At 36.1% G+C, this 11,599-nt stretch overlaps 1 protein-coding gene across 1 annotated transcript in view; it reads right to left on the bottom strand.

The window, feature by feature from the left end:
• Nucleotides 1-1,225: 1,225 nt before the first annotated feature.
• Nucleotides 1,226-11,599, bottom strand: part of LOC140161070 (uncharacterized) — a 37,350-nt gene continuing 26,976 nt past the window's right edge. Inside the window, exons 20-22 of the mRNA XM_072184462.1 lie at nucleotides 8,704-8,848; nucleotides 3,406-3,447; nucleotides 1,226-1,770 (exon numbers count right to left, since the gene is read on the bottom strand). Coding sequence (XP_072040563.1) covers nucleotides 1,537-1,770; nucleotides 3,406-3,447; nucleotides 8,704-8,848 — 421 coding nt within the window. The 3' untranslated portion in view covers nucleotides 1,226-1,536. The remainder of the gene's footprint in view (nucleotides 1,771-3,405; nucleotides 3,448-8,703; nucleotides 8,849-11,599) is intronic.

Here is an 11,599-nt window from a genome sequence, read left to right as displayed (position 1 = left end):
CTCGGTTTCGCGTTTTGATTCATGACAACCTATAACAAGCCATAACTTCGCTTCTAATTGTCATATTAAGTTCATTGAGGTGTCATTTTAATCCCTGAAACATGCTCTTTGCAAATATGTAAAAAAGTAAAAATGACCAGAGGGGGTCTTTACGGCTTATTCGAGGTGTCCAGGCACATATGTCCTCAAAGGTGGCTGGTCCGATTTTCTCATGGTGTTTTCTAACTTACGTGGACGCCAGAAGAACAAGTTTTAAGTAAAATCATTTACGCGTGTGGTTTTTGTATTAGAAGCCCAAAAATATAACTACAGGGTGAGTCAAAAAAAGTGCAATAGAGCAAAGAATCGATATTTATGTAAGAACCAAGTTAAACATTCCCATTGTTGAAAGTTTCTATAAATGTTACACTCAATAGTCACCTTCTGTGAAAAAATGAAGTGACTCACTATTACCGTTTAATTTTTATGAGTCTTTTTACTATGATACCCAATTTCATTATTTGTCCACGAGGTACCATGTATTTTGAATGAGAGCACACAATGCACGATAAAGGCACCAGCTCTGAAACTGACTTTAACTTAAATAAGATTGATTTTTGCGTTATTTTAATTTCTTTTTTTCTGTTCAAACAAACTTTCTAACATTACTTTAAGTCCTTTATACCTCCCTCGACTCCAACTCCAGTTTTTTAATCCCAATATGTCCAACTTACTGGATATTTTGTAATTCACTCTATTATAATTTGCGCGCATTTCATTTCGACATTTGAAAAACCCGCCTACAAATTTATATGTTTTTGATAGAGAATAAACATCTTTAAAGTAAAGGGGAAATGAAAATAACAACACATCTTCTCCTTAAAAACGACCAAAGGCAATAACACTTTGGGTGCTCTTTTTTTTATTATTTCAATGCCAATGAGGTTAAGAAAATGGCAGTTGTTCCAAATCTACCTTACACAGAGTGGGCTGACATTCAAATTTTAGATGTCTCTTGGACAAACATTAAAATCGGGTATCGCTATAAAATGTGTCATAAAAACAAAACGATAAATGTTAATTCCTTGATTTTTTTACACAAGATCACTAATGGATATGTTATTTATAAAATGTTTTAAAACCTAAAATTTTCAGCTCGGTTCTTAAATAAAAATGGATTCTTTTCTCTATTGCACTTTTTTTGACTCACCCTGTATTTACAGAAAACGTATCTCGGATTATGAAATAACTGGGATTATGAAGCATATCTTTATTCAATATTGTTCAGACGCCAACATCACTCAAAAAAGTTATGAGGCAGTAATCTAGCCACCCATCTTTACCTTGACATCGACCTATTTGTAACATTATATTCATGTAAATGTTAATTAAATAATAGTAATTCTTTTTACAAGATAATAATCATGATAATCCGCCGTAATTCTTTTTACAAGATAATAATCATGATAATCCACCGATTTTCCTTATAGGATTATTTTTTCATAGCAAACATTTTGGATGCTTTCATTTTCTCGATAATGCTTCTAGTCAAAAGCTCTAAAATGACAGTGAGTCATTTACTTTTACAGACCGCCCAGTAGACGTAACCGATCCCGAGTGGTGCCGATATTCCTGACTGTTTTCTGACGTCTTCTCATCTTGTTCACAAGGAACATACAACAAATCCCCTGTAGTTGTTCTACACCTTATTATCTGATTACTTGATGAATACGACCGAGATGAACGACGATTACGTTGGGTTTTTTTCCTGATCTCAATCTCTTTCAGGATCTGAAATAATTGATATTTATTGGAATGTTCTTACATACACATACATTCATACAACATATTCCTACGAGGGCCATTCAAAAAGTTTTACATCAATCATTATATCTCTGTTATACCTTGCGTGCCAGGCAATTGAAATTAGCCATGATTATACTCTTAAATCTAGGCTATAACGTAAAAAACTTATTTGATAACAATGTGATGTTTGGTCGTCAAGATCCCGGGGGGGCACTCAACACAAATGACCATGCGGGTATGCTCCCCCGGAAAGACCCCCTTTTTGGGTTTTGCAGCTCCGAAAGACCCCCTTTATTTGACCAAAATAAAGCTCCGAAAGACCCTTGATTTTGATAATTTCAGCTTTAAAAGACCCAAAAATTGCTCATTCCTCATATTTCTTGTTTTTTCAGGCGATTTTCAACCAAAAAGCCAAGAAAGACCCTTGATTTTGACTTTTCGCAGCTCCAAAAGACCTCATTTTACTTGTTCAAAGCCCGGTTCGCAGCTCCGAAAGACCCCTTTTACCGGTACGCCGTCAGCTCCCAAAGACCCACCACCTCAAAATTCCGGGGGAGCATACCCACCAAAAATGTTTGATGTGGAAAAGGGTCAATACGTAGACTATTCTGAACATGTATACGGTTTTGTTGTGGAAAAGACATGATACTTAGTCAAACTGTACTATCTGTAAGTATTATATATTAATTAAATTATTTGAACACAAATAAAGCAATTTAACCATTTTCAGAAATAAATCTGTAATGACTTCCACATATATGTCGGCAACCCTTTGAATCAAAATTAGCCTTTCTTTTCAGACCGTTTCCGTCGTACCAAATCTGTACTCACTTTAACCAACACATCTTAAACAAAAATCACATTTTTATTAAATAACTTTTATTTTATAGCCAAGATTTAAGAGTATAAGCATGGGTTATTTCAATATCCTGGCACGTAAGATAACAGAGATGTGATGATGGAGGTAGAACTATTTGAACGACCCTCGTAATTAATATCAACTTCTTTGTTTCCGTATTTCTCATTTTATCAATATGTTTTCTGAAATAACATGACACCTTGACAATCAGCTGTGATGATGACACCCTGACAAGTCGGTTTGATCAAGGATTCGACTCATACCTTAAGTTACCTATCCGTTTCCTATGCAGGTGGGACTTATTTCTCAACGTACATAAAAGACGACCGACATTAAGGTTATTAATTATTTTAAACTGTTTGATTTGGTAGTTCACATCATCTTACGAATGGTAGTGAGCTTTGGCAAAAACTGCATTGTTCAATTCATAGCGAGCGTGTAGATTTAAAATATCACAGATATACTTATATAGGTGCTGTGGTTCTTGAGTTACGTTGTAAAGAGGGCTGAAACAACAACACTTTTGTAAAACGTACATAACTCATTGACAACAATAAATTAAGCAAGTTTGCAAAGTATACGATTTGTAGAATGAACTTTTACAAAACATCAAGGTGTTAATTTTCAATAATATATTGATCTAGATAATAAAAATCGATTTTTATGTTGCTTCGACCAACAATACCTCGTCTACCCTTAATCATTCTTACAGCTTTTAATCACAAAACCATACCAAATAAAAAGTGAGATTATGAGCTTACCTCTCTGTTCCTCAAGCAATGAAAAATCAATATGAAAACGCCCTGTCGTAGAAAGGAAAAAGAACACAAAACTATTGAACAAACACCTAATTGAAATGTGATAAGTTATAGTGTTGCTTTATATGCATTATTGAAGGGTGTTTTAATAGAAGCTGACGGTTGTCCTATACAGCAGTGCAAGTGTGCATGAATATTTGACCGAGAAATGTTCTTTCGCTAGTTTAATTGTTATGTACCATTACGTTACAGGTCCCTCTTTCTTTCAGCACTATCTTCCTGACAGCTTTAAGGTATTCTTTCCCCTACACTTTAAGGTATTTTTTCTCTGGTACTATCTTCTTGACAGATTTAAGATATTATTTCCCTGACACTATCTTCCTGATAGTTTAAGTTATTCTTTCCCTGATACTATCTTCCTGACAGCTGTAAGGTATTTTTTCCCTGACACTATCTTCCTGACAGCTTTAAGGTATTCTTCCTTGACATTATCTTCCTGACAGCTTTAATGTATTCTTTCCCTAACATTATCTTCCTGACATCTTTAAGGTATTCTTTCCTTGGCACAATCTTCCTGACAGCTTTAAGGTATTCTTCCTTGACATTATCTTCCTGACAGCTTTAAGGTATTCTTTCCCTGATACTATCTTCCTGACAGATATAAGGTATTCTTTCCCTGACACTATCTTCTTCCTGACAGCTTTAAGGTATTCTTTCCCTGATACTATCTTCCTGACAGATATAAGGTATTCTTTCCCTGACACTATCTTCCTGACAGCTTTAAGGTATTCTTCCTTGACATTATCTTCCTGACAGCTTTAATGTATTCTTTCCCTAACATTATCTTCCTGACATCTTTAAGGTATTCTTTCCTTGGCACAATCTTCCTGACAGCTTTAAGGTATTCTTCCTTGACATTATCTTCCTGACAGCTTTAAGGTATTCTTTCCCTGATACTATCTTCCTGACAGATATAAGGTATTCTTTCCCTGACACTATCTTCCTGACAGCTTTAAGGTATTCTTTCCCTGAGCTATAAGGTATTCTTTCCCTGACACTATCTTCCTGACAGCTTTAAGGTATTCTTCCTTGACATTATCTTCCTGACAGCTTTAATGTATTCTTTCCCTAACATTATCTTCCTGACATCTTTAAGGTATTCTTTCCTTGGCACAATCTTCCTGACAGCTTTAAGGTATTCTTCCTTGACATTATCTTCCTGACAGCTTTAAGGTATTCTTTCCCTGATACTATCTTCCTGACAGATATAAGGTATTCTTTCCCTGACACTATCTTCCTGACAGCTTTAAGGTATTCTTCCCTGATACTATCTTCCTGACAGATATAAGGTATTCTTTCCCTGACACTATCTTCCTGACAGCTTTAAGGTATTCTTTCCCTGATACTATCTTCCTGACAGATATAAGGTATTCTTTCCCTGACACTATCTTTTTGACAGCTTTAAGGTATTATTTCCCTGGCACTATCTTCCTGACAGCTTTAAGGTATTATTTCTCTGATACTATCTTCCTGATAGCTTTAAGGTATTCTTTCCCTAACATTATCTTCCTGACATCTTTAAGGTATTCTTTCCTTGGCACAATCTTCCTGACAGCTTTAAGGTATTCTTCCTTGACATTATCTTCCTGACAGCTTTAAGGTATTCTTTCCCTGATACTATCTTCCTGACAGATATAAGGTATTCTTTCCCTGACACTATCTTCCTGACAGCTTTAAGGTATTCTTTCCCTGATACTTTAAGTATTCTTTCCCTGATACTATCTTCCTGACAGATATAAGGTATTCTTTCCCTGACACTATCTTCCTGACAGCTTTAAGGTATTCTTTCCCTGATACTATCTTCCTGACAGATATAAGGTATTCTTTCCCTGACACTATCTTTTTGACAGCTTTAAGGTATTATTTCCCTGGCACTATCTTCCTGACAGCTTTAAGGTATTATTTCTCTGATACTATCTTCCTGATAGCTTTAAGGTATTCTTTCCCTGACATTATCTTCTTGACAGATTTATATATTATTTCCCTGACACTATCTTCCTGACAGCTTTAAGGTATTCTTCCTTGACATTATCTTCCTGGTAGCTTTAAGGTATTCTTTCACCGACACTATCTTCCTGACAGCTTTAAGGTATTCGTTCCCTAACATTATCTTCCTGACAGCCTTAAGGTATTCTTTCCATGACACTATCACCTTGGCAGCTTTAATATATTATTTCCCTGACACTTAAATGTCATACAGCCAGGGGCTGCATATCATCCAGACTAGACGAAGAATCAATTACATCACATAACCTTGCTGAAGGTGTCATGCTAAAACATTCCGGCCATAGTACTTTTGAATGAGAACTGCATTTTTGTCAGCTAAACTGTGTTTTAATGGGGATGATTTGTTGAAGAAGTCTGTAGCGGAATTACTACATACAGCAAAGTTATGTTCACCCTGTATATTCTAGATAAAGACAAATATGTCAACATTACAACCAGCAGCCAATACCTCTGATATACAACCTTATTTGTTGAATTCGGTTGAGAATTAAAGAAACGATGATCGAAAACCCTAGGAAGGAGCAAAATTAAAAGTTGCATTTGTACTCTTCTGATCAATGGCGCTAGTTCATTTGTGGACAAATCAATCCCGGAAATCAATAGGGCATTTAATGGAGCAATAAGATTTTTGCATTAGCATCTCCCTTGGGAATTTGGATAACTGTGCCTTTATTTCTTTACCAATTTTAACGAATGAAAAGTTGTAGCCATTGGCTGCTGTTAATGAAGATAATACCTTAAATATTTTCGAATTGTACAACAAAGAACTGGGTATATTTATGTATAAGTATAAAACTGGTTTACTTCCTCAATCATTTGATAATTTATTTACTGAATTGGAAAGTATTCACAAATATGATACGAGAAACAAGACTGATTACAGACTCGAAACACACAAAATTAAATCTGTATTAACTATGGGACCGAAACTTTGGAACTCGTTCCCCCATGATATTAAAGCGGCTCGAAATTTAAATTCTTTTAAAACGCGCTTGTCGTCTTTTCTCGTGGAGAAAAATCTAAACATATAATATATCTTTGTTGTAAATTATGTATCAGTATTTGGTACATGTATATAATTGGTTTAGGATTTGTTATACTATTTTTCTTATCACATCCGTTATCCGTAATTCTGACTTATTGATCAAATGATTTATTTTTGTGAGTTATTTTCCTACATTACCTTGCTTTTGTTGCTTGAGACATCTGTTTTTTTGTGTGTGTAAATGTATGTATCTGTATTTGAGTGTAATTCTTAATTCTAGTATTATATTAATTAGCCTATAATATTTCTTTTAAGGTGGTGTAACGCTCAATTCAGGCTTTTGCCTTTTGTTACATCTCCGCCATCTTTTTTAAATTCTATTTTGCCGTTTTGTTAAATTTGCTTGCATGAATTTTGATATGATGGAAATAAATAAAATATGTATGTATGTATGTATGTATGTATGTATGTATGTATGTATGTATGTATGTATGTATGTATGTAAACAGGTGAAAATAACTAATACGTTAATTCTTTTGCTGTCTGTATTATGCCAAAGGCACCGCAACACACTGTCTACCCCAGGTAACAAATAACAGTGAAACGATCGGTCTATACTGCTCCACCAGCAGCCGAGGTCTCACAAATAACTAACGATTGGTATTGGTATCTCATTGGCTAAAAAACCGGCTAAAAACTAATCGCTGTAGCTCAGCGATTATGTATGAGTTGTCTTTCAAATAATCAAGGCCGTTATTGATTATTCTATTGCTGAATGTAGGACAATAAAACTTCTATTGACACAGTCGCTATAGACGAATCCAATTCCACGTATTCCTACACCTTAATGGCTGCCAAAGTTGGGTCCCCGACGGCTCCATCTCACCTTAAATGTGAAATGATGCGACCTTGGAGGGTATTTAAAACTGCATTCTATCACCTCTGTTACACGTAGACAAAAGAATAATGACAGTGTACAACACAAAAGAATCTAATATCGAATTTTAAGCGGCTTTAATCCACCCAATTGGGCAGTCACTACACCAGTTTGGTGCATGCGGGGACCCGTCATGGCCGACCAAATCCTTGGCTCGTTGGATTCGTCTATAGACGAATCCAACGAGCCAAGTCATAGTCAGGATTTGGTCGGCCATCTTTGGATAGCCGATAGCACCAACCTGGTGTTTTGAGCGCCCCATTGTGCAAATAAAAACCGCCTAACACCTGGAGAAGATGCAAGGACGAGGAGGGTTAATAGAATAATATATACAATAGAGATAATTCCGCAGGTAATCCCGTCGCATCTATTCATACATAGTCCTTTTGTTCGCAAGTACATCCATTTGTAGCGTTTGATATGGTATAGTTAATCCGTTTATTATGTCACTTCAACAGCGAATAGACCATGTAGAAGCTGTGTGTTTTGCCGAAGGGAACTATAGGGCCTATTGTGTTGTAAACTTTAATCATTCTTTTGTCTACCTGGGTTTTCGCGGAAGGTGTAAAACGGGTGATGGAATGCACTTTAAAATTTCCGCCAAGGCCAAATCATTTCACATTTTGGTTGCATTGTAGCCGACGGCTACCCAACTAAAGGCTGCTAGTCAGGTGTAGGAATGCGTGGATTTGGATTCGTCTATAGAATCAAATCGCATTCCATGAATTGAAATGAATTGTGTGACTATATACTTCAACGCTTGATGGCCTACATGTATGGCGGTGTATATAATAAAATCAAAATAAAATAAAATATTTCGTTGAAATTTTTGTTTGAATAAACCATAATTATTTTTGAGGCCAGCACATGAATATGTGTGGAAAGAGTGTGACAACCTTAACTCTGCGTATTGAACCGCTTGTTTGCGTCTTGAAAATAAAAACGGACCAAAATAAAATCGAATTTCCATGAGTTAAAAACGTTAAACAGGGTTATAAGCATGCCCAGATGGTGATTTCAGCAGCGGAGCATGCATGGAATAAAAACGTTATGTATCTATCGTACACAGGTGGAACAGGTACAGGTGGGGTGTTATACTTTGCCTGAAGTTCTCGGCCTTTATATCGAAACCATAAAATCAAGGCGGAACAAAATCGCTATATACCGTGCTGTTGATTCGCCCTACTATAATGGCAATTTCTGACACCAATTAAAAATATAGGGATGATGATGCTGTGCGCAAGATAAACACGAAGTCTTAAAAATGAGAATATGAGAGATTGCGCACAACTGGATATAAATTAAATAATACCTGGAGGCAGTTTGTAACATCAAATAATACCATAAACACGTCTCTCCTGATCGATATGTCACTTGATGTATCGATAGCCAATATACCGAATATCCACGTCAATCCGAGTACTGGTAAGAGTGCACATAGTGCTCTCGTGTTTGATCTAGAATGTGTGATAAATATGGGAATACTGTTATACATCTGGGAAGCAGAGGAAGATTAAATATCTTATCTCTTATTCAAGTAAAACAAGTAGAAGTGATCAACGATGTAAAACTGTTTTGCAATTTTCATCTGTTAACCTTGATACGGAGACAACGACTAGTACATCAGTATGAATTAAAGCGTTATGACTATTAAATTTTTAATTTCTGAGTTGTGGTTCTGTGCTATCATAATCTCAGATAACTTTTTACATAGGAAAATCATGGCTGAAAATCGTTGCCACACCACACACCGACATCGCCCGGTTAATAATTACATTATACAGCAGAGACACTGAAATTAATACCCGGGATCGATACACGTGAATGTGCTATGCACGATTTGATATTCAGACGATAAATCGTTGGATACCGGGGTAGAAAATGATGAATATCTCCAGTAATTGATTTAGTCTAAAGAAGCCAGATTTTGTTCCTTGCACTTGAATATATGTGTTCAACGGATATGATAGTCGTTAGCTTGCGTCTTAAGAAAGAACCATTGCGTCTTGAACTCAAAAACTGACAAAAATATTCTGATTTTATATGTGCCGAACTATAGTGCAGCGTAGGCTAGCTGCACTCACTCGTGCAAGCAGTCTAAAAGCATATGACCATTGACCTCATAATGGCGTATACATGCTCACTCACACACAGTGAGGTCAATTACCAGGCTATTGTCAGTAGCCTTAGTCGGATGTCCCTCGGCTTATTATGCGTCTCAAAGGTCGGAACAAAATGGCCATGCGTGGCTGTGAATTCAACCTACCATGGCGATTTCTGCCATGAAGATATCGGGGCGATGACACTGTGCACCAGTGGTGTTAAAATCACGCACTCGCTAGAGCTGTAAGTATGTTATAGTTCCGCATTATCTTTGTATAATAGATGAAAAGTCACAATCAGTTTACAACCTCCCCATGACGATGTTGTCCGAATCAACATTGCAATGGTCCCCTTGAGTGCGATGGTATAGGAGCCATATTTTCCCAGTTTTGGCCATTTAACTACTGCAGTGTACTTCTGAATATTAATATATTGATCTTATAGTCAAACAAGTCAATAATCGCCTTAATTCCATAGATCTTCCGGGTCTTGAGTTAAGGCCAATAATTGTATCGAAACAAAAGTTTTGGGCATTTTCCCTTTCTACAAAATTAAGCACATAGGTCGGCAATGGTACCCTTATTAAGTCTTGAGATCTCCTTTATAGAACGCATAACAGCCCTCTTGTGTGTCAGCTTTATTTCCTGAACATTTGAGAGCAATCACCACTTAAAGGATGTCTCCGGCAATCACAACATTATGCCTTATATGTTATCAACCACGAATCACGTGGTTTTATTTTAAATAAACTCATATTGATCATAAAAACGAATTTAGCAACTATTTTAAATTGTTGCGATTTGGTAGTTCCCAGCATCTGGTAGTGAGCTTTGGCAAAATTGCATTGATCATTTCATTGCGAGCGTGTAGAAGAATTTAAATATTACAGATATGCGTTACATGTACTAAGATATGAGTTATGTTGTAAAGAGGGCTGAAACAACAACACTTTTGTAACACGTACATAACTCATTAACAACAATAAATCAAGCACGTTTTCAAAGTATATGATTTGTAGAATGAACTTTTTCAAAACATCGAAGTGTTATTTTTCATAATATATTTATATGAATAATGTAAATCGTTGTTTGTTTGGTTTTTTTGGCTGCTTCGACCAACAATACGTCGTGTACCCTTAATACAGCCGTCTCTCAAAACGCGATATTCAAATTTCCCCGGCGCCGAAATTGTCGAGTGCAATGACGTCACAGTAATACAATGAAGGCTGACAACAATTGAGCACAAATAACCACGACGTCACTGCATTAGACAATTTCGGCGATTTTGAATATCGCGTGTTGAAAGCCGGCTGTTTTTATTCGTTTTTATGGTCATTATGAGTTTGTTTTAAATAAAATCATATGTGATTCGTGACTGATAATTATTTATAAACATGATTACTTATAAACATAAAGCATAATGCTATGATTGCCGGAGACTTCTTTTAGTAAATTACGCATTACAGATCTTTCACGGCGCGCCGCGGCGGTGTATTGCAGATTTGACGCATCTATAATTCGTTATGAACACGGCAGAGTGCCAAATACGCAAAATTGCTGTTCTGAGTAAACGGTGTTTGAAAATATTGGTACTATTCCATTGATCCTTCTAAAAATTTAGAACATTCGTGAGCACTCATTTGAAATGTATATTATAGAAGTGAATGTACACGAATTATTTACAATACTTGCATGTTCTAAAACAATCGACATATCCCTCAAAACGCGTTTTAACAGCTATTCGGCTTTATATGCTGTAGCCAAAATGTCTCTACCATTGCGCAGAGAGAGGTCGAATACGCATTCAACTACGCGTAAACCATAGCACGCATTCTTGATTTTGGACTTTTGTGTATAAATTTCTGGTTGTCTTATAGCTATGTAGACTTAACTTGCTATAAAAGTTATAAATAGTCATCCCTGTAATATTTAGCAAAAACTCGAGGATTGTAAAGCAGAAATAACAATACTGGCCTATATTTTGCGTATGATTTTCCAGGATTTTACAAATTCACGGGGGCGTACTCACATTATTAAACCACACTAGCAATATCATGTGGGGAATGTTTGTACTTATTTTGGATATCACTGGATAGAGGATACCTA

The sequence above is a fragment of the Amphiura filiformis genome, chromosome 1 (genome assembly GCF_039555335.1).
Source record: "Amphiura filiformis chromosome 1, Afil_fr2py, whole genome shotgun sequence".
Taxonomy (NCBI): domain Eukaryota; kingdom Metazoa; phylum Echinodermata; class Ophiuroidea; order Amphilepidida; family Amphiuridae; genus Amphiura; species Amphiura filiformis.
The sequence above is the reverse complement of the archived record's forward strand: the minus strand, read 5'-3'. Positions and strand labels throughout refer to the sequence as shown.